The sequence below is a fragment of the Gadus chalcogrammus genome, chromosome 19 (assembly GCF_026213295.1).
Source record: "Gadus chalcogrammus isolate NIFS_2021 chromosome 19, NIFS_Gcha_1.0, whole genome shotgun sequence".
Classification (NCBI taxonomy): domain Eukaryota; kingdom Metazoa; phylum Chordata; class Actinopteri; order Gadiformes; family Gadidae; genus Gadus; species Gadus chalcogrammus.
The window spans coordinates 10,698,644-10,724,261 of record NC_079430.1 but is presented as its reverse complement, the minus strand read 5'-3'; the positions used below and the strand labels follow the sequence as shown (position 1 = coordinate 10,724,261).

At 46.2% G+C, this 25,618-nt stretch overlaps 1 protein-coding gene across 3 annotated transcripts; it reads right to left on the bottom strand.

Annotated features, from left to right (window-relative positions):
• Positions 1-348: 348 nt before the first annotated feature.
• LOC130372711 (calcium/calmodulin-dependent protein kinase type II subunit beta) lies at positions 349-25,568 on the bottom strand. 3 transcript variants are annotated; one of them, XM_056578849.1, is made up of 21 exons: positions 25,486-25,568; positions 23,603-23,697; positions 22,403-22,462; positions 22,138-22,192; positions 20,477-20,542; positions 18,860-18,932; positions 16,514-16,616; positions 15,955-16,038; positions 14,305-14,399; positions 13,717-13,839; positions 12,716-12,799; positions 11,744-11,786; positions 10,868-10,939; positions 8,757-8,794; positions 7,546-7,614; positions 6,472-6,516; positions 5,557-5,605; positions 4,718-4,793; positions 4,152-4,246; positions 3,560-3,796; positions 349-2,425 (listed from the first exon to the last, which is right to left on the bottom strand). In XM_056578849.1, the coding sequence occupies exons 1-20, from the start codon at positions 25,545-25,547 to the stop codon at positions 3,561-3,563; spliced, it is 1,623 nt and encodes a 540-aa protein (XP_056434824.1). In that variant the 5' UTR covers positions 25,548-25,568; the 3' UTR covers positions 349-2,425; position 3,560. The 3 variants fall into 3 exon arrangements, with proteins under 3 accessions (XP_056434824.1, XP_056434823.1, XP_056434825.1); XM_056578848.1 differs by lacking the exon at positions 18,860-18,932 and adding an exon at positions 17,991-18,063; XM_056578850.1 differs by lacking the exon at positions 18,860-18,932 and adding an exon at positions 17,991-18,063 and having other exon boundaries at positions 8,757-8,791.
• Between the last annotated feature and the right edge of the window lie 50 nt (positions 25,569-25,618).

Below are 25,618 nucleotides of genomic sequence, written 5' to 3'. Positions count from 1 at the left end.
AATAACAATCATACTTCATGCATCAGAACATAGCCTTCTAAAGTCACGACAAAAGTCCTTTGCAAACTCCCTGAGATATTAATGAATACTTTACTTTTGGTTTGGGAAACTTACCTTTAAAAATAGAGGAGCCTATAGCAACACTCCCTCCGAAAGCCGCATTATGCGCGCAGGTGAAAGAAAAATAAAAAAAAAGGGTCGAGAGCACGCTGTGTGCTCTATGGCGGAGGAGGCGCTGGCGCGTGTCCACAGCTCCCATCCGAGTTGTGACGTCATCCACTGATGTTATGGAGTTGACATACAGGTCGCACTGTGCACCAAGGCTTCAGACCAACTGTACTTTATTTATGCGAAAACCCTGATTTTCAGAATAAAGAGACAAACATGTGTGATTTTACGACAGTCCGTTGGTTGTGAATGTGTATTTGATCTTGGCCATTGTTCAAATGTTTATTTGAACTACACAAATGTCTTGTGTAGTACTAGGCCGGGTGTTACTGTCTGCTAATATGCATGAATATTTTTAGAAATATTTAAGGACTAGTCCAATTACTAATGAGGCGTCATATTGTCACATTATTGCAATTCTTCAAAGTTTTGTACCTTTGGACTCCTTTTTTTCCTGAATCGCATCTTTAGTTTTGTGTGCGTTGGTTTAGCTCCCTCTTCTGGAAAAATGAGTTAGGCTACTCTCTGAAAAATACCTGAATTTGTCCACATTTATCGAAAATGTATTCAGTCATTGTACTACTCTGAATCTTAACTCCTATATCTCCTTGGATGTACTTACTGAGTCCTTTTAAGTACCTTCGTTTTTTTCACCATTGAGAAACAAACCCTGTTTGTTAATAATGAGTTGTAACCTGGAAAGGGGGTCCAGCTCAATTGTTTAATGAACGTCTCTTTCTCATCCATGACAGCGTAATCATAGGAGAACAATACATCTTGTACAATTACAAAGATCAGAAAATATAGAAGTAGAGTGTATAAGTCACCAGCAGCCACCGTCAGAAATCAATCGATCGACCAATCATAACATACAACACCCAACTCATCAGTGTATACTGTATTATTAACATGATTGCATGACATGCAGATAGTTCACCATCTATAAGTGAATGAAATTTCATAAGTCATCACGTGGAAATGGTTTTACACGGTGTATCTTATAAGGTGCATACCCGACACTCTGTCATTTCATAACGGAAGTTTGTTAGGTTGTTTTATACGTAAAGTATCAAGTAGTAAGTAGCACAACGATAGCGTAGCATGCTGTAAGACGATTGATAGGTGGTAGGTGTGTCTCATCTCTCACCGAGCAGGTTCAAAGGTCACGGTGGATGGGTTATAGTCAGTGGGGGAAAGCAGAGGGGGGTGGGGCCCGACGATACTCAATCAAATAGCCATCGGATCAAAAGGTTAAAGGTTAGAGGTCAACACAGAGGATATATTCACACCGCTGCCGTGCTCGCGCACACATCAACAAGACACGGGATTATTATGGTATTCATTCATAGGTAGATTCGACACGGGGTCAGTCTTAATCGTGCAGAAAACAGACACGGGTTCAATCCACAGAGGCACATAGAGTCATGCACATTGTCTTAGAAAAGAGGGAACTCTTGAATCCAAATCAAGGAAGTTTGAATAAACCATTAAATAATATGTACAAGTTTTCAACGTTTTACGACAACCATAGACTGCAGGCATTTTAATATTGGTATGAGGGGTTCAGTTAAGTGGAAGGTGTTGTAGGTAAGATTCAAGAGCTCGAATTCCTAGATCATTTCTGTGATTTATAATGAAGATTGTAATTTTTTGTAAACGCCAGAGCCATCCATCTGACCAGTGAAATGCGCTGGGAAAATATCTGTTTCTAGTGGACTGCACCTGCCTCCATATGAGACCAACTCAATCTTAGACCGCCCCTGGAAATGATCTGCCCAATCAGGGCATCTCCTCCCTAATTGGTTTGGGGGAATCTTGCCTGTCAATCACAGGTGGACACCTCTCAACGGCGGGGAAACGAGGGACGGAGAGAGAAGAGAGGGATTTCTTTTTTTTGTGTTGTTTATTTTCCAAGTCTCTCTTGTGCTCTCTTTGCAACTCTCAAATCGTACCTACAGCACTGTTAATGTGATCCGCCCAGATGAAGAGTGTGTGTGTGTGTGTGTGTGTGTGTGTGTGTGTGTGTGTGTGTGTGTGTGTGTGTGTGTGTGTGTGTGTGTGTGTGTGTGTCAGGCCATGAGCGTGTACCACTGTGGCCCCACATGTAAGTAAAGGTTTGTGTTCTGGACAGCGGCTCCATGAAAAGGGTCTGTTCAAGGGACCCTGTGTGGATGTTTGGCCCTGATCTGGTGAGTCGTCAGTGGGCACCGCGAGGCAGGAGCGGTCCTGGCCGGTAGAGGGGTGGTCCTGCTGGAGGCTGGGCGAGAGAAAAAGAGAGACGGCAGAGAGAGAGAGAGAGAGAGAGAAAATGAGAGGGAGAGAGGGAGAGGAAGGCAGAGGGAGAGAGAATTAGAGGGAGGGAGGCAGGAAAAGGCAAAGAAAGAACGAAAGAAACAAGATGAATAACAATACTTAAAGAAAGAAAGAATAGTATTAATAATAAGTGAATAACTAAACTGAAATAACTTTTTTAAAGAGAGACAGGCCAAACCGCTCTGGCCTCACAGTATGGGGCCACCACTGTTCCCATCCTTATTTGAATCTAAACCATGGGAGGATTATGGGATGGATCCCAGAGGAAGGGTAGGGCTAACGTGCCACCGCGGGCCACCGCCGTCCGCATGTGACCGGAGGCTCATGCAGTCATGTGACGCAGCCATGTGATGCAGCAATGCTTTGGGGGAGGGGGGGGGGGGGGGGGGGGGGGGATGTACAGACCGCTGAGTCATCCATCAGAGCTGTCAGCCTCTAAGCATGTGGGAGGGAACTGACTTACATAGTACCTCTTGGTTTAAAGGACGGTTGACTCTATTTATAGGCTATATGTTGAGCTGTGTAAGCACAAGAGGTTGTGTGTGTCTGTGTCTCCGTGGGTGTGCATGTCTGCGTCCGTCCGAGAGAGAGAGAGAGAGAGAGAGAGAGAGAGAGAGAGAGAGAGAGAGAGAGAGAGAGAGAGAGAGAGAGAGAGAGAGAGAGAGAGAGAGAGAGAGAGAGAGAGAGAGTCAGCAAATCAAATTTGCACAGCCAAGCAACGTCCTCCTAGATGTTGAGACCACTGATTGGTGAATTGACAAGTGGTTCTGCGTACAGCCACCGCTAACCTAGCTTAGGTTTGATCCTAATGAACATTGATTGACTTTAAATCCTGTGTAATTGCTCTGCTTTCAAAGTTTTGTTACTACTACAAACACAAGAGTAGCATAAACAATAACTGGTGATAACAAGGAGTTGTGTTCACTAGTTATTGTTCTAAAATAATGGGTTGACTTTTTATTTGGCCATGCATCATCCACCGTTGGTTTATAAATCTCCCTCCAGTGTTCGTTCGGCGTCATGACACGACGCGTTGTTTTCAAACCAGGCAGAAGCAGTCGAGGCCCGATGTGTGTACCTCATCCCTGGAGGGGGGCGGCCGGGGCTCCAGAACAGTGGAAGTGGACGTTCTGCCACCGGCTCTCCCGGCGATGCCACACCCGTGTCTCTTCTGATTGGCTGGAGCGGGGGCGGCCCTGGCCATCCACGAACTGCGTGAGGCGGATGTAGGCGATGCAGGCGGCGTCGTCCCCGATGATGTGGACGTGGGGGTTCAGGATGGTGGTGTGGATGGGCTTACTGTTTTTAGACAGCACTGGAGGAGAGGAGAGAGGAGACAGGGGCGAGGAGAGAGGAGACAGGAGAGAGGAGGGAGGAGGGGAGATGACGGGTTAGGAGAGAGGAGACAGGGGCGAGGAGAGAGGAGATAGCGGGTAGGAGAGAAGAGACAGGGGCGAGGACAGAGGAGATTGGGGCAAGGAGAGGAGATAGAGGATAGGAGAGAGGAGACAGGGGCCAGGAGGAAGGAGATAGAGGGTAGGAGAGGGGAGACAGGGTGGGGAGAGAGGAGATAGGGGCAAGGAGAGAGGAGACAGGATGTGACTTTGCACAGGGTGCTCTCTTAATGTGTTCATTGACTGTGATTCTAATCATGCTCTGGAAGGCCTTACGGTTGTCAAAGTAGAACCTGTGGAAGTCCATCCCTTCCACCAGGTTTCCCAGTCCCTCCGGCTCAAACGAGGTCAGCCCGGGGTCACAGATCTTCCTGCATGAAGACATGACAACCCGCTCAACAGTACATAATACATTAGCATCATATATTATTCACCATTACTAGATGGGGTCAATGGGTCACATGTAGCTGGCACCTAGAACATTAAATCACATCGTGCTTCCCGGTGTGAAAGAAATGTTGCCATGACGACCGACTGATAAGTATCGCCACCTCAGGGATACTGTTGTCATGGATACAGTTGTCAGGGATACTGTGTTCGGGGATACTGTAGTCACATATCCAATTGTCCTGGACACTGTTGTCATGGGTACAGTTGTCATAGAAACAGCTGTCATGGATACTGTTGACACGGATGCAGCTCTCCCAGACGTTATCTTCATGAGTGCAGTAGTCTTGGGACACAAACGTCATGGATACTTTGTCATGGCAACAGCTGCCATGGATACAGTTGCCATAGACACAGCAGATGCAGGTCTGTGCGGGGACGGGAGCTGTACTCACGCGTAGGCCTCGAAGTCGCCGTTGTTCACCGCCTCGATGAGCTGCTCGGTGATCTTCACTATCTCCTGTTTACGAGCTGCAGGGAGAGACAGTTTGAACTCTTTGTGTCTGGGTTTTATGTATCACACAATTGATTGACATGGAATTAGTTTTCATACAATATGTGATGGAAAATTGGTACTGGCCAGTTCTGTTTAAAACCAAATTGTGATCCGTCCAAAGAATTGTGAGACTACAGCTGCCAAATGGTTACTCATGCCTAATTAAGGAGATTAATAATACTGACAAATCCAAGTTTGTGTTTCGACAGACACGCACACGCGCACGCACACGCGCACACGCGCACGCACGCACGCACGCACGCACGCACGCACGCACGCACGCACGCACGCACGCACGCACACACACAAGCACACATTAAAATAAGAATTGCACAACACCCATGGCAGTATAGACAAGTTCCCTTCTTTTCCTTCTTAGGAATCTTTTCTAACACATGAATCACACTCATTCAGATGCAAACCAAGCGGTAGCATCAGACCTAGTCTGCTCTATCTCAACCTTCTACATCCATCCACATCGTACTTCCTCTACGTCTGTCTACTCCCACTGTGTTTCGGATGTCCTCACTTCCTGATCCTTGTTTTGGCGTGCGAGTGTGACCCCCAGGCGCTATTCTCATACTCGTGAGGTTCTTACCCTGGTGATCCACTGTGATGGCTATGGTCTCTCTGCTCCTCATTCCACACTAGGTGTTTCGAATGCAGATTATTTGGTATATGTAATCTTTATCAAAAGACGATACAAAATAAAAAGGAGATCCCGAATGGTGTGTCTACCTTTCACGTCTTCATCCTCAATGGTGGTGCTGCTGCTGTCCGAAGATCCCTGGAGATGAACACAAAATATGTTTTTTATTAAATATGATTATGATTTTTTACAACAGAATATAAGCATGCAAATTAGCAGTGAAACACGTTTGTTTTGTCAATTCATGGCTCTGAAGTTTTGATTCACAAATATTTAACACCATAAACGTGGTGTCCATGGTGATAAAAAAATGCACATCCATGTTGACATTCTTCATACACCAATTTACACCACTTGCATACCCAAAGACTGACGCTCTAAAGGAAGACCCTGGACAAAGCCTGTCTAGGAAGCCATTCAGACTAGAGTGTGGTCACACAGAAGACTCTGTTTGAGCCTGCACCTGGCTGACCGAGCTTCACAATTACCCCAGCGCCCTGGGTTTAAACAATGAGGTTCCTCGATCAGTACCCAGTGTCTTTATGAGGTCAATGGTGGAACGTGGATCAGACGATGTGTGTTCAACCTTTATTTGTATAGTGTTGCTATGACGTGAGGTTGGTTAACAGGAGGGCTGAATGGCTGAGTTCACCAGTTCTCACTCAGGATGTTTAGAATCAACAAACAACCCCGGATCTGACCACACACACATGATGTTAGACATAAAAGAGCAGAGATTTCAGTTCTTAACCAACAGTCAGAGGATTTTGAATGGAGATGACAGATGATGAAGAGAATGTAGAAAGATTACGAGAGAGTGACAGAGAGAGAGAGTGACAGAGAGAGAGAGAGAGAGAGCGAGAGCGAGAGCGAGAGCGAGAGCGAGAGAGAGAGAGAGAGAGAGAGAGAGCGAGAGCGAGAGCGAGAGCGAGAGAGAGAGCGAGAGAGACAGAGAGAGAGAGAGAGAGAGAGAGAGAGAGAGAGAGAGAGAGAGAGAGGTATACCTTGGTCCTATCCACTGGGTTATGGATAACGGTGGTCTGAGGCTCCTGGAGAGAGGACGAAGGAGGAGGATGAAGACGAAGTGAAAGAGAGAGATGGATGAAAATAGATAGAAGGGCTGGATCAGTGTAAGTTTGGTCGAAATTATTTGAGCAAATAATTTGACACACTCAAAAACACACACACACACACACACACACACACACACACACACACACACACACACACACACACACACACACACACACACACACACACACACACACACACACACACACACACACACACATACATACATACATACATACATACATACATACATACATACATACATACATACATACATACATACACACACACACACACACACACACACACACACACACATACACATACACACACACACACACACACACACACATCTGTTCCCCTCCTTGCACAAATGCCCACACTAAAATAAAGACTGTCATACAATGTTGTATCAGTCTGTCACAATCAACAGTGATGCCTGACAGAGAGAGACGACAGCTGCCTGCTTCTTTACGCAGGTGTCTCTTTTTTCCAGGACGTCAAAAGTTCAACCAATGTAAAGTTTCACTCTATTTCCTAGGCGTTGTTATTTTTTCTTAACTTTATTTACTCTAAACCAATTTTTTTTTGTGTTTTATGAACTACATTTTTGTTGTGTTTTAAACTTTCGCCTAGGTAAAAAGTTTAATCAACATAAACTTCAAGGTCTCTGATTGGCTCGAGAATACAAATGTTCTCCGGCCAATCAGAGACTTTAACGGCGGGGCTTTCAGTGTTCAAAAATGGAGTAGCAATTCACCTGCCTTTCATTTTATTTATTGAGAAATATATAAAATAAATATATATATATTTACTATAAAAGCCACATATAGTTCAGAATCACAGTCATACTCCATTTCTAGCAAACACACACACAAACGACAAACGACAAGCGCGCACACACACACACACACACACACACACACACACACACACACACACACACACACACACACACACACACACACACACACACACACACACACACACACACACACACAGTATACCAGGGCTGCGGTGGTCCCGCTTCCTTTGGGGCTGGTCACCGTGCTGTTTCTGGCGCTGTTGCTCTGAGGCTGAAGCACAGAACACAACAGTGTCTCTATTTTAACACCACCGGCCACATCAACAGCTCTCCTCTCCTCCCATGTCGACCGTCCACCGTTGTGGAGCCACATTGAAACATGCTGACTGGATAGGAGATCCACGACCAACGGTACCGAAACATGGTAAAAAATAGCCCTTGCTCCCAAAACCTCCTCAACATTTCTAAAGACTGCCTGCACTACCAGACAACGGGAACTTTCAGACATGGAATCCTATAAATCGTTCTGAAGCTGCAGGATGACTGCAGCATGAATTCATGAAGACGTGTGTCATATTTCTGAAAGACAGGCAGACAGATAAACAGACAGACAGACATACATTCATGCATTGACACTAAACGAGGACACCAAGGTTGAGACTCAGGCCATCTTCGGAGGGACTAGGATTATGCAATATAGATTAATAATTTCGTTAGAAATAATCGGAGATTAGCATCAGACCAGCGGAGGGAAAAGCAGCCTAGGATTTAAGGAGCCGAGATCAGGATGTCCCGGCGACCGACCTGGCTGAATGGGAGCAGGTCATAAAACCAACATCTATGTTCTATATACAGTAAAACACACAGTGACAGGCTAGAATAAGAAGGGGATAGGTCAGATAAATATAAATTATAAATTATGAATAATGCCACAATATTAATTTAAAACTATAATAGACCTTGACCAAATAACTGATCCAAAATGACAGAAATTTTGTGTCAAAGATAGTGGCCACCCTTATACACAAACAGACAGTCACAAAGTAAAACACATTCATGTCCAAAACATACACGCTAAAAAAAAAGCATGCAACCACAACAATTCTAATTGACTGGAAGGCGATGCACAATGCAGAATGTTAGGTGTCCCATTTAGGACTTGGAACACTTTAACATTCCCCAAAACTTTGAGTTGTATTTGCGATGACCGCTGTATTGACTGAACTACTTTACGGTTACGGTTAAGAACACGGTCGAGAGACTACAGCAAGCAGACAAACAAACGTAAGAGAGACAAACAAAAAGAGAGAGAGAGAGAGAGAGAGAGAGAGAGAGAGAGAGAGAGAGAGAGTGAGAGAGAGTGAGAGCGCGAGATAGAGAGAGAGAGAGATAGACAGGGAGCGGGCCTCTTACCTTGACGTCCACCTTCTTATTCAGGAGACTCTTGGCTGCTACGGACAGACAGGAGGACACGGTCACAGAAGTCATGATCCCAGCGTCCCACTCTAAGCGCTCTGGATCCACGCTGGAATACCTCCACTCAATCCCAATGCAACATAATCACTCATGTAGAGATGCTGCTAACTGCACAGCTCACTTAGTTTCAGCCTTCACTTTTAGTGTAAGGTTAAGTGGGGAAGCCTGTTGTAGTTTAGTCACCACTTCACAAACTGTGACGGCCTCTCTTTCTCTCTCTCTCTCTCTCTCTCTCTGTCACTCTGTCTGTCTGTCTGTCTGTCTGTCTGTCTGTCTGTCTGTCTGTCTGTCTGTCTCTCTCTCTCTAAATCCACCCTTCAAAAATCTCCACCGGGGAATACATCCGGCGAGAGAATTAAGCCCTCCCTCTCAAAATATATTCAAACTAACCCCACTCTCTACCACCCCCAGTCCTGCAAAATGGACATTTAAAAAGAGATCACAGAAAATGCATCAAGGGAGACACACATTTAAAAAAAAACACCCACCTCAGAGCTCACTGAGGCATTAGGTAAGCAGAGTGCATCAAGTACAAAATAACCTCTGTCTGCGTTTTGTATTTATAATCTACACACGCACACACACACACACAGATGCAAACAAGTGCACAAACCCCCACACACACGCACAGATGTACAAGCACACACACACACACACTCACTCACTCATGTGCGTTCCACACACCCACACACAGCACTGCTCGGGGATTAGGAGACTATAGGGAGAGTGGGTTAGACCTGGAGGTGCTTCATAATGTTTTTTGTTAATCTCCAACCATGGATTAGGTTCGTATAACGGGCGGGAAATTATGAAATGATGAAGACCAAATCCCTGCTAAGTGCTGCTGTGCCCCGGCGATGTTCGCGCTTGCGTGTCACGGTCTATTACGGTCTGTAGCCATGACAACCAGGGGTTCCTTTCAGGTTATCTTACTCCTGATTGGCGGTCACACATCCTTTGAGGATGTAGACACGTGTAAGATGTCTGGCGTGATTAGTCTTTATGTAACGGAAAAATAAAAAATATTAAAAAAATTGCCAGGAGGCAGACGAAGGCAGAGAACATGAGTTCAGGGTCATATAAACAGCAGTTTGATGAAATGTCTGTCGCATGAAATGTTTTCTCAAACTGTGTTGTATCCCGGACACATCATTCTTTACACATAACGTTAGATACTTAGAATGTACTGAATATGCAATTACATTCTGTATATATACATTGTACCTACTCTGAGAGATACATGATCTGATCTTTAATACTTTTTTTAACTTTGCCTCTATTTTATAAAAAAATGTACTTTGCTTATATTTTCTTTTACTTATCTATTATTTTATTATCTGAATTTTTTTCTCTGTGAAGCACTTTGAGTCTGCCTCGTGTATGAAAAGTGCTATATAAATAAGTTGCCTTGCCTTGCCTCTGTTCATATCCTCTACATGTCTGGCATATTTCCTGTACAATTGTAATTGTAATTACTCTAAGAACCTTATATCCTGCTGTACATACTCTACGACCTTTGAGTCTCTTGAAATGTGCTTCAGAAATGCAATGAATAGTTATTATAATTACTATGACTCTGTGGCCTATTTTTGTACGTATCATGTAATTTGGTTCATATCTTTCGCATAGTAATGTCAAACTGGTTGATTTGGTGTTTGCTGAACATACATCTGCACACTCATCCCCCTCCTGCATCCCAACATTAGATCACATCCCGCTTGATTATACTGCCCCCAGTGGGTTCAGATCTCAGCAGGTCAGACCCTCAAAAGGTTGAGGGTGCTTGGGGGGAGAAGCTTACCTTGGCAAACATTTCCGAAGCATTAGGGAAAGATTTGGGAAGAGAAATTAAAAACAAGCTGCTTGTGTGTGTGTGCATGTGTCTGTCTGTCTGTCTGTCTGTCTGTCTGTCTGTCTGTCTGTCTGGCTGTCTTTCTGTCTCTTCGGCTTTCCAATTGTCTGTCCGTCTATCTGTCTAGCTATCTTTTTATCTATCTATCTTTCCATTTATCTGTCTGTCAGTCTGTCAGTCTGTCTGTCTGTCTAACCTTGTTCCACTATCCCTGCGGTGGTTCCAGCTACGGCGCTCATCGAGGCTGGAGCTGTGGTCTGTCGACCCACTGGGAGGGAGGGAGGGAGGGAGGGAGGGAGGGGGAGAGAGAGAGAGAGAGAGAGAGAGAGAGAGAGAGAGAGAGAGAGAGAGAGAGAGAGAGAGGTACACATCAAAAATACAGATTTAATCAAATTGAACTTACTGCTGATAGAAAGTGGGAAAAACTGGATCGAAGGAAATAAAAGAGGATCCAACCAAAATTACAATTACATGTAAATTGTTTGCATGAACATCTGAGAAGCATTGCCTTCTAGTTACTGGTGTGTGTGTGTGTGTGTGTGTGTGTGTGTGTGTGTGTGTGTGTGTGTGTGTGTGTGTGTGTGTGTGTGTGTGTGTGTGTGTGTGTGTGTGTGTGTGTGTGTGTGTGTGTTAGGGTATGTGTGTTATGTATGTGTGTGTGTGTGTGTGTGTGTGTGTGTTAGGGTATGTGTGTTATGTATGTGTGTGTGTGTGTGTGTGTGTGCTTGCGTGCGTGCGTGCGTGCGTGCGTGCGTGCGTGCGTGCGTGCGTGCGTGCGTGCGTGCGTGTGTGTGTGTGCGTGCGTGCGTTTGTGCGTGTGTTTATGTGTTTGTGTGTTTCTGTGCGTGTGTGCGTGCGTTTGTGTGTGTGTGCGTGTGTGTGTGTGTGAACGACGGTGTGAGTGGAAGACGTTGCACGGAGCAGATGTCCAGTCCTCCCATCAGCTGCACCCATCACGGTCTGCAGCACCCAACACGGTCTGCAGCACCCAACACGGTCTGCAGCACCCAACACACTCTGCAGCACCCAACACACTCTGCAGCGACCTGATAGGACGACCTCAGCCACTCACCGGAAAAGTTCCTGGACACCAGCATCGTCGTCAAAATGGCCCCCTGAAAAACATCCAAAGGATCAATGACGAAGTACGAGACCAACAATGAGCAACCATGAGGAAGGACAACATCAATGGGGAAGCGCAGGGTTCTAGCTGCACTGGTTCAGGTGAGGCACAGTTATGGTTCGACGTCGACGCAACGCAATGACCACGCAAACAACCTGTTTTGGTACTCTGTCGGGTTTTAGTGAGCGGACCAATCACAGCCCTTGCTGCTGTGTCGCTTCGACGCAAGGTTACAATTTCTGGGAGGCGCACGTCCGGACCTTGCGGTGGACGCAAGGAGGGTCCACAAGAATAGGTTTGTAAACCCTCTTGCGTTGCGTCAACGTGGAACCATAACCAAGCCTTTAGGGGCGGCACATGACCGTTTATCAAGGCCCATAGTTGGGAGACAAGTAGGAACAAACTGGGTCAAACCCTGACAATTTCTTTGTCGAAAACTTGACAAAGAACACTGCAGCACAAAACCTGTACTCAGAAGACCGCCTAACCTAGGAGACATTTTATCATTTTGCGGAAGACATATTAGTAAGATCTCAGATGATGAATTGATATACAATGACATTTATTTATTTACTAGATTTATAAGTTAAGTTAAGTTCTCCACACACTGATCTAAAGGGTAACGATGTAATGGTCTGTTCAACCTCTCCTGTATCATTCTAGGCCAGCCAAACTAAACCAGTCAGAACATGCCACTGTCTATACTTGTGTTAGACAGTATAATTAACAAATAATTTTCATTATTATTTGTTAATATTTTTTGTTAATAACACGTCAGAGAGATTGAAGTGCAGTTCGCATTTTTACATTTGATGAAAAAACAAAAGCAATACTCCCAGTTGGAATTGTACTTTATTACAGTAGAACAAAAACATAAAACAATCACATAAAATAAGTGAAATCTGAACGTGTTCTAGTTACCTTGAGTTTCCTCCTGGCGTTGAACTTCTTGAGACATTCCACTGTCTCCTGTCTGTGCATCATGGAGGCCACAGTGGAACGTTGCTGAGGAGAGAGAGAGGCACACATAGAGGGAGGGAAGGGAGACAGAGACACACACGGAGAGGGAGGGAAGGGAGAGAGAGAGAGAGAGACACACAGAGAGGGAGGGAAGGTAGGGGAGAGAGAGACACACACAGAGAGGGAGGGAAGGGAGAGAGAGACACACAGAGAGGGAGGGAAGGGAGAGAGAGACGCACACAGAGAGGGAGGGAGGGAAGGGAGAGAGAGAGACACACAGAGAGGGAGGGAAGGGAGAGAGAGAGACACACACAGAGAGGGAGGGAAGGGAGAGAGAGAGACACACAGAGAGGGAGGGAAGGGAGAGAGAGACACACAGAGAGGGAGGGAAGGGAGAGAGAGACACACAGAGAGGGAGGGAAGGGAGAGAGAGACACACAGAGAGGGAGGGAAGGGAGAGAGAGACACACAGAGAGGGAGGGAAGGGAGAGAGAGACACACAGAGAGGGAGGGAAGGTAGGGGAGAGAGAGACACACACAGAGAGGGAGGGAAGGGAGAGAGAGACACACACAGAGAGGGAGGGAAGGGAGAGAGAGAGACACACAGAGAGGGAGGGAAGGGGAGAGAGAGAGACTTAAGTTAACTACATTTCTGGGACCTGACTTTAAATACTGTTGTTTAATTTAGTATTTACGATAACCCTCCTTTTGGCCACAGCCTCGTTTTCAGGCGAGCAGGCCAAACTTCAATGAGCTTCTACATATATTGATGACATACACTAGGAGCCTAATAACCACCAAATATTTCTAATTCACGTGTGTGTGTGTGTGTGTGTGTGTGTGTGTGTGTGTGTGTGTGTGTGTGTGTGTGTGTGTGTGTGTGTGTGTGTGTGTGTGTGTGTGTGTGTGTGTGTGTGTGTGTGTGTGTGTGTGTGTGTGTGTGTGTGTGTGTGTATGCGTACACAGATCCATGGGTGTTTCAGGGCCTCCTGAGCGGTGATCCTCTTGGACGGGTTGATGGTCAGCATCTGGTTGATCAGATTCTTCACCTCCGGGGTCACCGTGTCCCACTCTGGGGAGGGGAACTACACACACACACACACACACACACACACACACACACACACACACACACACACACACACACACACACACACACACACACACACACACACACACACACACACACACACACACACACACACACAAACACACACACACACAAACACACACAACCACACACAGACACACACACACTCACAGACAGACACACAGACACCCACACACTCACACAACCACACACACAGACAGACAAACAACCACACACACATACACAGACACCCACACACACACACACACACACACACATACACAGACACACACACACACAAATTACGTCATCGACCAGCTTTACATTGTTTATTTATTTCTTTGCAGACATTTTTGAACATGCATAAGAAGCAGTCCTCTTGGATATAAAACCATGGCTGAAGTTGACAGGTCCGCTTTGAGGCTGAAGCCTGCGGTGGTGTGTGTGTCTGAGGACTCACGTCGTAGGCCCCGGCTTTGATCTGCTGGTACAGCTTGTGTTGGTCTTCATCCCAGAATGGAGGGTAGCCCACCAGGAGGATGTACAGGATCACTCCTACACACACACACACACACACACACACACACACAAACGCACACACAGACACACACACACACACAAGGGCACACACACACAACCATGCTCACACACACACACACACCACACACACACACACACACACACACACACACACACACACACACACACACACACACACACACACACACACACACACACACACACACACACACACACACACACACACACACACACACATAAACATCACGAGTTAGTAAAATTTGCAGTGAGCACAAGGAGATTAAGTGATGAACAATGGCGGTTCAACACGGGGGCCTACGGGGGCCAGTGCCCCTGTAGACATGTACCTGGCCCACCCTGTGGCCCCCCCGTGCTGACCAAATAAAACAATTATGATTTTACTGATTTTACGGAACTAATGCGACGTTTCGTTCTACACGGGTTAATTAGAGCGGCGCACCCAAACAACGCGCTGCTGTTGCTCGGTAAATGAGAGCTCAGCGACTACTCTTGGAGAAAGGAGCCACGATTTCTCCTGTGGCAAGAGTCTGAGCTAAGCAAAACAATGTCATTTCGTAAGTGACTTGTTGTTCTTGCACATAACCGTGTTACTGAAGTTCCTCACACTGATGATGAAATGAAGTTTGTAAATGTCTGGTCTCGATATATTTAGAAGCTTAATCACATCTAAGCAAACTCATCGAGGCAGAAGCGAGTATCCAAATGTCAGTATCTTTGCTAGGGGTAGGCTACACAATGTCGTGATGTTAACACTTATTTTCATCCCTTTTGGCTGCTGCATTGGGATAACAAATACATTTGAGTAAAGAGTAGTAGGCTATCTGCCCGTGTTAAGTAGGGAGGGATGGTTATGCAATTTTCTTCTACTAGCAGCCATCATTAAATGAGGTAAGGACAGTAGAACAGGGAAGTTTCCTTTGAGCTCTTTAGACTGTGCAAGATTGCTGTAACCCTTCCTGTAAGCTCAGCCTCCTGGGAGTTCAGTTTCTCCACACTGACAGTGATCAAATAAAGAGGGAATGGCACATTGTTTTGCACTTTGTTGTACCCTGGAGTTTTTTTTTCACATTGACACACTGTATATTGTACCCTGTACTGTATTTTTAATTTTTTATTGTTTATGGTCCTACCTCTCTTGCACGCTTGTACAAAACAAATGGTTAAATGATTTAGATGATCAATTTAAGATAGTTTGACAGAAAAATATGGACTGGTGAAGTTATAAACTCTTGTACAAATTAAATGTTTGATAATTTTAAAGTAAAATAAAGTTTATACTCATTAAATATAATCTGTTGCCTTTTCTTTGTTCACCTCTGGTTAAACACTGGCCCTTCCTTGGTCCCCCTAGTAAAATGTGTCTAGAACAGATGAATGACTGAAGTGTTTAAGTACAAATGTGATGAAGTGACATAGTGAAGAATTAATGACGAGATGAACTGATTCACTGATGTAGCGATGGACTAGATTAACAAAGTAACAGATGAAAGGTTGATCAGATGAACGGATTAATTTATGAATGTGTGAAGGGAAGAAGGGATGAACTGACCGCAGGCCCAGATGTCGACGGGTTTCCCGTACGCCTCCTTCCTCAGCACCTCTGGAGACAGGTAACCTGGGGTCCCAGCGAACCCTGAAACACACCGCCAACAACACACACCTCAGACACACTTATATCAACACCTGTGCGTAGTGCGTACATGTGTTGGTGTGTGTATTTGTGTTTGTTTTTCTATGTCTATGTGTGTGTGTTTTTTTTCCTGCTTCTCTGCGTGTGGGCTTGTTTCTGTGGGTATGTGTATGTGTGTGTGTTTCTGTGTGTCTGTTTGTGTTTGTTTTTTATCTCTCCGTTCATCCATCTGTCTGTCTACCGGCCCGTGTGCATGCATGCGTGTGTGTATCTATCTCTGTCTCTCTGTTTCTGCCTGTGGATCTGTATGCGTGTGTGTGTGTGTGTGTGTGTGTGTGTGTGTGTGTGTGTGTGTGTGTGTGTGTGTGTGTGTGTGTGTGTGTGTGTGTGTGTGTGTGTGTGTGTGTGTGTGTGTGTGTGTGTGTGTGTGTGTGCGTTTGTAAGTGTGTGCGCAGGCATATGCGTGTAGTCCACCCACCAAACCAGGCCTGCTGCTCCCCCTGCACCTCGATGGCCAGGCCGAAGTCGGCCAGCTTCACCGCCGCGTTCTTACACTTACTGGCCAGCAACAGGTTCTCTGGCTGGGCCGTGAGAAAGCACACGCCACCGTCATCACCTTCACCAGCACAAACAACAGTCCCACCTCCACCAGCACCACCGCCTCTACCACCTCCATCACCACCTCCACCACCACCACCACCACCCCCACCCCCACCAGGGCATAGGTTTTTACACTCAACGCTCTACTGGTGGAGGAACAACAGAGCATATGGTTCATCACAGACTTCCACGAGAGCTACTGCGCATTCCTCCAAGGGATTCACGTCCAGGATTTACATTTAAACTTAGATTTTGTCTATGTTTTTTATCCAAGGCGACTTACAATCGAGGCTCGGTACAATCGAAATTGGAGCAGCTAAATAAAGAATGTAAAGTGCTGTACGACAAAGTTTCTAAAAGCAATAACCCCTGGACAGAGTGCAGAGTGGCTGTAGGAATCAGTTAGTCTCATGGAGTTACCAGTGAGAGGAGGGGGAGGGGGGCATAAAGAGGTCACCATGGTAACCCCTCACAGGTCCCCATGGTGACACCAGTGGGGTATGTCATCCCAGATCAGATTAGTTCAACCGAGAATTGTTTCAGCACATTCAGCGAAAGACGTCGTGAATCAATATTTGCATCAATCCATTGTATTTTTAACAGAGTCATCATGATAATCTTAGTAACAATAGTGGACATGATGTCATCGTGCACACAGAACCCAGCAGATGGGCCCGGTATTTAACAGATGTGATGCGGTATGATTTCTCGGAGTGACAATACAGTCGTCTTTGTTAACCGCAGGGGGTTCAATGCAGGGACAATAGTGATTAACAATTCATTATTTATTAATGCCATCTTATTATGGCATTGAAAATCATGCCATAAAAGAGGTATGTGGGAAAAGTAGTTCTGGGCATATTTTTATTTATTTATCGAGTTATACCAATGCAATCATCAAAGGTTGTGTGACTTAACAACTTAAATGACATCCGAGTTATCCAAATCGATACCACAATGCATGCTCAAACTCAAGGGAATATTGCTGGCCTGCACACACATGCACGCGCACAGCACACACACACATCAATGCACATACTAGCACACAGGCGCGCATGCACATACACGCACAGAAAGATGCAAACATGCTTGGTTGAATTGGGCAGCCAGAGATTTATAAAGATTCTGGAATCAGGCAAAAATGAAACAATTTCGAATACAATATTCATAACAGATATGATTCAAATACACTACTAATACAATACGCCTCACACGCTCACAAACACTCACAGGAACACACACACACCGCCAAATGCACTCACACACACACACACACACACACACACACACACACACACGCACGGACACACACACACGCACGGACACACACACACGCCCCCAAACACACGACTGACCTTGAGGTCTCTATGCACCACCCCCATCTGGTGACAGTGGAGCACAGCTTCCAGTATCTGCTGGATGCAGTGACTGCATGCAAACAGCAGGGGGAGCGGGTTAATCTGAGCATAGTCTGCCGCGCCGTCAGATTCATGCAAAGGAATGCAGCAGAAGTGTCTTCTAATAAGTCCATTCACATATGACAACACGCGCGCACCCACACACGCAGGCACGCACGTACGCAAGGCGCACAGACAGACGCATGTGTAGGCCTACAGTTTAAATAAGGGATTTGGAATCTGGGGCTCTGATATTAGCTCCCGCATAGCAGAATGCAGCTGTTTGCACCGCATGTACTTTCAATGTGATCAGTGTGCTCTGTAATGTGTTATTGTGTTTTCCTTACTTGTTGGGCTTTAGGTGTCAGACCAGCCTTTCAGGATTTCAAGAATCCAGAACATTACTGACCGACACACTCTCAGCGTTCTCCCTTCTCTACAAATAGCTCCTATCCTGTCACTGTCCTCCTGTCACGCTCCTCTCTTATCTTTCTCTCCCCCTCACTCCCTCTGGTTTCTCTCTCCCACTCTCTATAATAATAATACTCAGGTTAAAATATAGCCGTATGGAACAGCAGTCAGCGTTCGCATGGAGATGTCAGCGTTGCAAAGTTTTGTGCGCATCCCAAAAAAAGTAAAAGTACGGAAAAAATCGAACAACGGACCCGCAAGCACAGGCACAGCAGGGTGTGTTTGGTTCAATGCACAGGCAAACCCAAAGCATAGCAGTCGTGTAAAACCTCGTAGAGACGGTGTGAGAGACACGCGTGCACACACATACACGCACGCACGCACGCACGCAAACACACACACACACACACACACACCTTGAGGTCCCTGTGCACTATGTCATGTTGGTGGGTGTAACACACACTGTCTAGAATCTGATGGATACAATGACTGTGGAGACAAAACAACAGGGGGGGGGGGTGTAAAGAGAAGGGAGAGGGAGGGTTAGAGGCAACGATATTCATAGGGAAATTATGGATGGAAGGTTGACTTAGGGATTTTCAAAGGCCTGACCAAGTTCTTGGTTCAGGTTTGATGGAAGATAGCCAGTGCATTCCTTCTCAAGTCGGGTCGTGTTTCAATGTGTTCAATCGTAAGTGGCATTATCATTGTTAATTCCAACCGATTGCAGACCACATCCGCTTGGAGTGTCACATCAAAACAACTCAGCTCCATTTGGGATGTTACTCTGTATTGCATCAACGCATCACAAAGGGTCCCGATTTATACCGCTGTAAGGTTCTGGGACGTGCAAACATCACATACACGACGGGGGAATGAAAACCACATTAAAGACGCCATGATGAGGAAAATCACACTTATACTTAGTCAAAAATAAAAACAATGCGTTCATTAATTGGCTTCCTCTCAATCTATGTAAGCTTGAACCAATAGCATTAGGACATGCCTGATTCTTTTTGCAGTATAAAAAAAGAACAAGGCCTAACACGCAGTGGCTTCGGGAGTTTTGGCCAGTTTTCTTCCCTCAAAATCCGCCTTCCAAATCTGGGAGGTCTCAAATATCAGAGCTCCTCCGCCTCTCGCTGATCCCCTTATTATACTTGCAAATAGGCCCCGTATTGCAGCAATACGACAGACACCCCGCCCCAGGTCATGGGGTCTTTAAGGACAGGGGGGGGGGGGGGGGGGTGCAAAAGAGGGCAGGTATGAATTCAAACATAAAAGCCCCACGAAATTATTTGTTGCATTTTTCTAAATACACACTCCAAGACTGCTCGGATACAAGGACACAGAGTTAAACAACAAGTCTTAACGACCACACAGATACAAGGACAGAGAGTGAAACACATTTCTGAACACACACTGGAAGACCACGTGGATACAAGGACACAGAGTTGAACCGACAAGACAGTACGGGTGATGCATGCGTCCTGTGTCTGTCTGTCTGTCTGTCCGTAGCTGCTTAGGCGAGCCACCAGGATCTATCCTCCAGATACGTTGTTTAGCGCTTGCTCATCAGAATGCATCATGGGATTATTTCGCTGGCGATGCTCCGACATAAAGAGAGGGCAAGGGGGTTGTGGTCCTGTAAGGTAAATACACCGTGACCTATAGGCTATCGGAAACTTTGCGCTGCCACGTCTCACATGAAAAATGCTGTGGCAGCTGCGACCACCACAATGTCTTCCCATTGTGACAAACAATTGCACGCTAAATTAGAAATACATCGTCCAATAAACCAAGACAACCAACATTAAGGTAGTCGTACACCAAGTAACATTTCGACCAGCGATTCTTCCAACACGGCTTCTGTGATGGCCATGTGGGCCCATCTCTCAGAGTATTGGAGCGGTTCCGTCTGCTTATATAACGCTTATAACACTATGGCATGCATAGAGGACTCTCCACTATGGGGGGGGGTTGATTATTGGCCCCTGATGCTCGATGATCCAGAGGACAGAGCTCATGTTTACCTGGCGTCCGCCTCACTGTAGTACTCCCTCGCCACGATGTCCTCAAACAGCTCCCCACCGGTCACACTGCAGAGACACACATATAGACCACCCTTAGGAGGGGGAGGGAGGTGGAGGTGGAGATGTGTGTGTGTGTGTGTGTGTTTGAGTGTGTGTGTACGTATGTGTGTTTGTGTCTGCGTTTGTGTGTGAGTGAGTAAGTGATAATGATAAAGAGAGAGAGAGAGAGAGAGAGAGAGAGAGAGAGAGAGAGAGAGAGAGAGAGAGAGAGAGAGAGAGAGAGAGAGAGAGAGAGAGAGAGAGAGAGAGAGAGAGAGAGAGAGAGAGAGAGAGAGAGAGAGAGAGAGAGAGAGAGAGAGAGAGCTAAATCCCTGTTTGGAAGAAGAAAATGCCTGCATATGTGTGTGTGTGTGTGGGGGGGGGGGGGGGTTTCAAAGTGTGTGCGAGCATGTGCGTGTGTGTGTGTGCCTGCGCATATGTATCTGTACATTTGATTGTGCATTGTGTATTATTGGTGCACTCACACAGTGACAACTGACACCAACAAAAATCACACACACACACGCAAGCACACACACACACAAACACACACACACACAAGTATGCACACACACACACACACAATTAGAGACATGCGTGCGGGGAGATGCAGATGGGCTGAGAGGAGCGGCGCAGTGTGCTGGAGGATGAGGTAATGGCCACGGCGTCCGGACCCACCGATGCGTTATGAGATTACATTCTGATGGCTGAGGAGCCCCACGAGCTCTGGACTGCAGCACAGCCCCAGTGCAGCCAGAGTGGGAGGGGGCCGCTGGGGTGCACGTGCACACAAGCAGAACACACCCAACGATATAAGTGCACATACATACTGTATGTGTATGTACCCCCCCCCCCACACACACACACACACACACACACACACACACACACACACACACACACACACACACACACACACACACACACACACACACACACACACACACACACACACACAAACACAGAAAGATATAATCACATGTACACATGTCACAAACACACACACACACACACACACACACACACACACACACACACATAAAGACACAATCACACTGCCACACACACACACACACAAACACACACACAGAAAGCCAAACACTGAGTCATACAAACACAGTTGGACGCATGTACGACACACACATGCAAGAACACATACATACACACACACACACATACACACACACGCAAACGCATGCAGGTGGGGGAAGTCCTCACCAGGGGAAACCCTTGCTGCAGGATTTTCTCCGGCTGTGTTGCCATGGAAACTGAATCCAATATGCGAGGGAACGGTAACTATGTGTGTGTGTGTGTGTGTGTGTTGGTCTGTGCGTGTGTGCGAGGGTGTGTGTTTGCACCGCAAGAAGGGGGTTGGCATGTTATGTAATTCGGAGAAGAGCATTAGAAACCGGTATAAGAAGTAAAAGAGAGACAGAGAAAGAGAGCGAGAAGAAGGGAGAGAAAGAGAGCGAGAAGGACGGATGGATAAGGGAAGAAAGCAAAACGCAAAGATACTGATAGACTGAAAGTAATGAGCCCAGCGGTGAAAAGAGGGGGAAGAGAAGAAGGAAACTAAGGAAGACAGAAGGGTCTCGAGGGAGGAGGCGAGAGAAGGAACTCACAGATCGAACAGCAGGTAGTGGAAACCTTCCTCCGAAATACTGTCATGAAGACGAACTGCAAACCAGCACAGAGAGAGGAGGGAGATGGGATTAAAAGCACAGAAGAGAAATGACTAGAGCATGCGACAGAGGATATGCGGAAAAAAGTCAAAATGTCAAAAATATATGAAATGAGATAATTAGGATGATGCTATTTCGGATAGGGACAGTGTCAGTCGAGGTGCAGCCCAAAGGGCTTCTTCTAAAAAAGAGCACTCAGACTCACCGATGTTGGAGTGTTTCAGCAACCGGCAGATCCTGGCCTCCCGGTCCAGTTTCTGGTGGTCTAGGAGACATTCCAGGGAAGACGGGTGAACACAACGTGTAAACAACACATTCATCATAACACTGCCTAACGTCTTGTACAGTACATAGAGTGTGTGTGTGTGTGTGCGTGTGTGGGGGGTGGGGGGTGGGGTGGGGTGGGGGGGGGGGGGGGGCTGAGGTAACCTAAAAGAGGATCTGGCTATAAACAGCATTTTATGTATTTATGCAGCATTTCCTCTTTTCAGTCCGAGAGACAAAGAACAAAGAAAAGTGCCACACATAAACCAACCCCAAAAATAATCGATATATACCCAGAAAATAAAAAGAAAACACAAATACAGACAAAACTAAAACCAAAAACCAAACCGCCCTGTGGCCATTGACATTTCAACGTGTGCACCGTATGGATTCAGGCAGTCATGGGTCAATGACCCTCTTCCTTATGGTTGATTTGTTTATGAAGCGAGAGAGAGAGGGACAATTTGTGTGAGGGAACAGAGATGCTCTGATCCATTTGGGCCGAGTTAACCACAGAGATGCTCTCCCGCGACTCTCTCTTTGTGTTTCAGAGACAGACGGTTGGAAGAGGACAGCGCTCTACTGTCCTGCCAGGGCTCTGTCGTTTAGGAAATCAAACAACTGGGATGGCTCTCTCTCAGTTACACACACACACACACACACACACACACACACACACACACACACACACACACACACACACACACACACCATTTTTTTCTAGAGTAAATACACTGACGTGAATTCAGATGGAACTTTAATAGAAGCGGATGAAGTCAGCAGGTTTGCGCTGACAGCAACACCTCCTCGTGGGTGTCATTTTGGCAATTTCCTTTGGCTCTTTGCAGCATTAATAAGCTTGTTTAGAAAACCCTTGTGACACTTCAGCCAGCCTTAGTGTCCAACTAGCCTCCGTCAGAGGAAACACAAGAGGAATCAAACACTCAGAGCACCTGAAAACATGTCCATCCAACACCAGACAAGGGACAACACAGCCCCTTTGTCTGTCCCAGGTTGGTTATTTGAGCCATTGAGCACTCGACATGGTATCATGTATTTCAGCAAAGATTGATTCTTATATTTGGTGAATGCATTTCAAACCCAATGTCGGAGCAGGGCCGCCCGTGGACAACATGCTCACCTCTGGCCGAGAGCTTCTTGGTGTTGATGATCTTGGCTGCGTACTCTTGGCCCGAGCAGAGCTTGACACAGCGGCGCACCACTGAAAAGGCTCCCCTGGGAAAACGAGGGGGGCAGGAGACAGAGGAGCATGACGACGGGAGACAGAAGCTCAGCTGCCTTCCCAGCCAGCTGAGTCAGTGTTACACGCTCGCTTTCGAAGCGCCTATAGCCCCCCGACTGAAGCCACCAATTTAAGCCACCAACTTGGCCTTAAGAGAGAAAGGGGGACTGTGTGACAAGCACAGGTCTTCCTGGCCCTTTTGAAGGTCTTTAAAGTGATTCTGTTCACATTGTTGCAGCTGGTTTATCTAGAATCCTTTACTTGTGAAGCACTCTGGGGAAGGATTGAAAGACTGCTCATTTAAAACCGTTAGGCCTTGGGAGACAGTGTCCTAATATGCTGGGAGTGTCTGTGTGTGTGTGTGTGTGTGTGTGTGTGTGTGTGTGTGTGTGTGTGTGTGTGTGTGTGTGTGTGTGTGTGTGTGTGTGTGTGTGTGTGTGTGTGTGTGTGTGTGTGGGTGTGTCGGCCTGTTTACCCAAACCTCTCTGTAGACAGGTTTTTTCATACCTGTCTACAGACATTTCCCAGCCCAAACTAATCAAAGACAAACAAAAATAACAGATCATTTTGTTTCACTGGTTCTAATTATAGCTTTTCTTTGGTTTGTTATGTAATAAAAAAAATACTTGAGTCAAAGCCCTGTCACCTAAAACACTTCAGCACGTTTAGACGGCTATGGAAGTACATGGGGGCCAAATAGAATGCTGTTTACAGCACGAGGGCTTCACGGTTCAACATGTGGGAACATGAATTAATAGAATTTGCAAAGACACAGCCGAGCCAAGCCATCCTGTTTTTCCACTAGTTGGCTACCGGCTCACGTACATCTTCTGCTTTCTTCGAACGAGGCTAAGAACCCTTTTCCCTGACAGTCCACCACAAACACGTCTATCGTCATGAATAATAAATCAAGTCGAATGAATATTGTTTCTTTTTTATTTAATTTTTTGGGAGGGGGGGGGGGGTGATAGTGTTTGTATAAGCAGGGTACAAATTCCCTCCCACGCAACACCAGAGAGACATACAAAACATCTGCTTCGACACGTTCTACCGTTTGGGCACGCAACATCCATCCGTCCGTCCATCCTCAATTTTTCTGTACGTCCAACATCCGTCCACGGGCATTCAACCAACGCCTCATTAGTGAGCCAGCGCGGGGGTATCCCTCGCTTCTCCCCCTCTACAGTGGTCGAACACAAACGCACACATACACACACACGTTCCCCGCATATAAGGACACACACAAGCGTTGGCGCACACACAGACACATACACACGCACTTACACACGCTCTCCGGATATAAGGAGCAGAGAAAGAGGCATAGTAAATACATATTGCCTATAGCCATTTGCGAATATATAAGGCAAACGATGAATAACTTCAAAGATGTAATTTCTGCACCCACGCTCAAAAAGCCGTTGGACGGATGAGGGTAATTATCATAGAATTAACTGATGCTGTACCGACCCATGCACCAGCAGACACTACAGCACAATTGCATTCCGTGGGACTTTCCGCACAAGCGATTCGGAACATTAGCATGCGTAAATTAGCGGTCTATAAAGTGCAACATTTTGATTTGAATAAAGGGGAGAGTTTGTTCAAACATTTTGGGAGTAAAGCCATTAAAAGAGAGACCAAGAGGGGTTGCTCTGGCTGTTTTAAAAGGGACGCATCTCCATCTCCCTTCACACTATTCGGCAGATGTGCATTCCCCGGACCTCGCAGATTTACAATCGGGTGGATAAGTAGGAGTTAATAAACATGTAAGGAGGTCTTACTTGCCAAGTTCTTCATAAAGCTGGAATTCATCTGTAAAACGTGTGCAAGTAGTCACTGCCATATTTCTCCCGTGCTGCTGAAGCCCGAAATAGACGGTCATGCAGCGCTCTATGGTACCCAGTCTCCGCCCAC

What these genes read in the sequence shown, in the direction of transcription:
- LOC130372711 (XM_056578849.1), bottom strand. Translation starts at nt 25,547, where the DNA reads ATGGCAGTGACTACTTGCACACGTTTTACAGATGAATTCCAGCTTTAT. An exon ending in CTTTATGAAGAACTTGGCAA is followed by an intron (nt 23,698 to 25,485) that starts GTAAGACCTCCT and finishes TCGTTTTCCCAG; the next exon opens with GGGAGCCTTTTCAGTGGTGC. An exon ending in GGCGACTTCGAGGCCTACGC is followed by an intron (nt 4,247 to 4,717) that starts GTGAGTACAGCT and finishes GTCTTCATGCAG; the next exon opens with GAAGATCTGTGACCCCGGGC.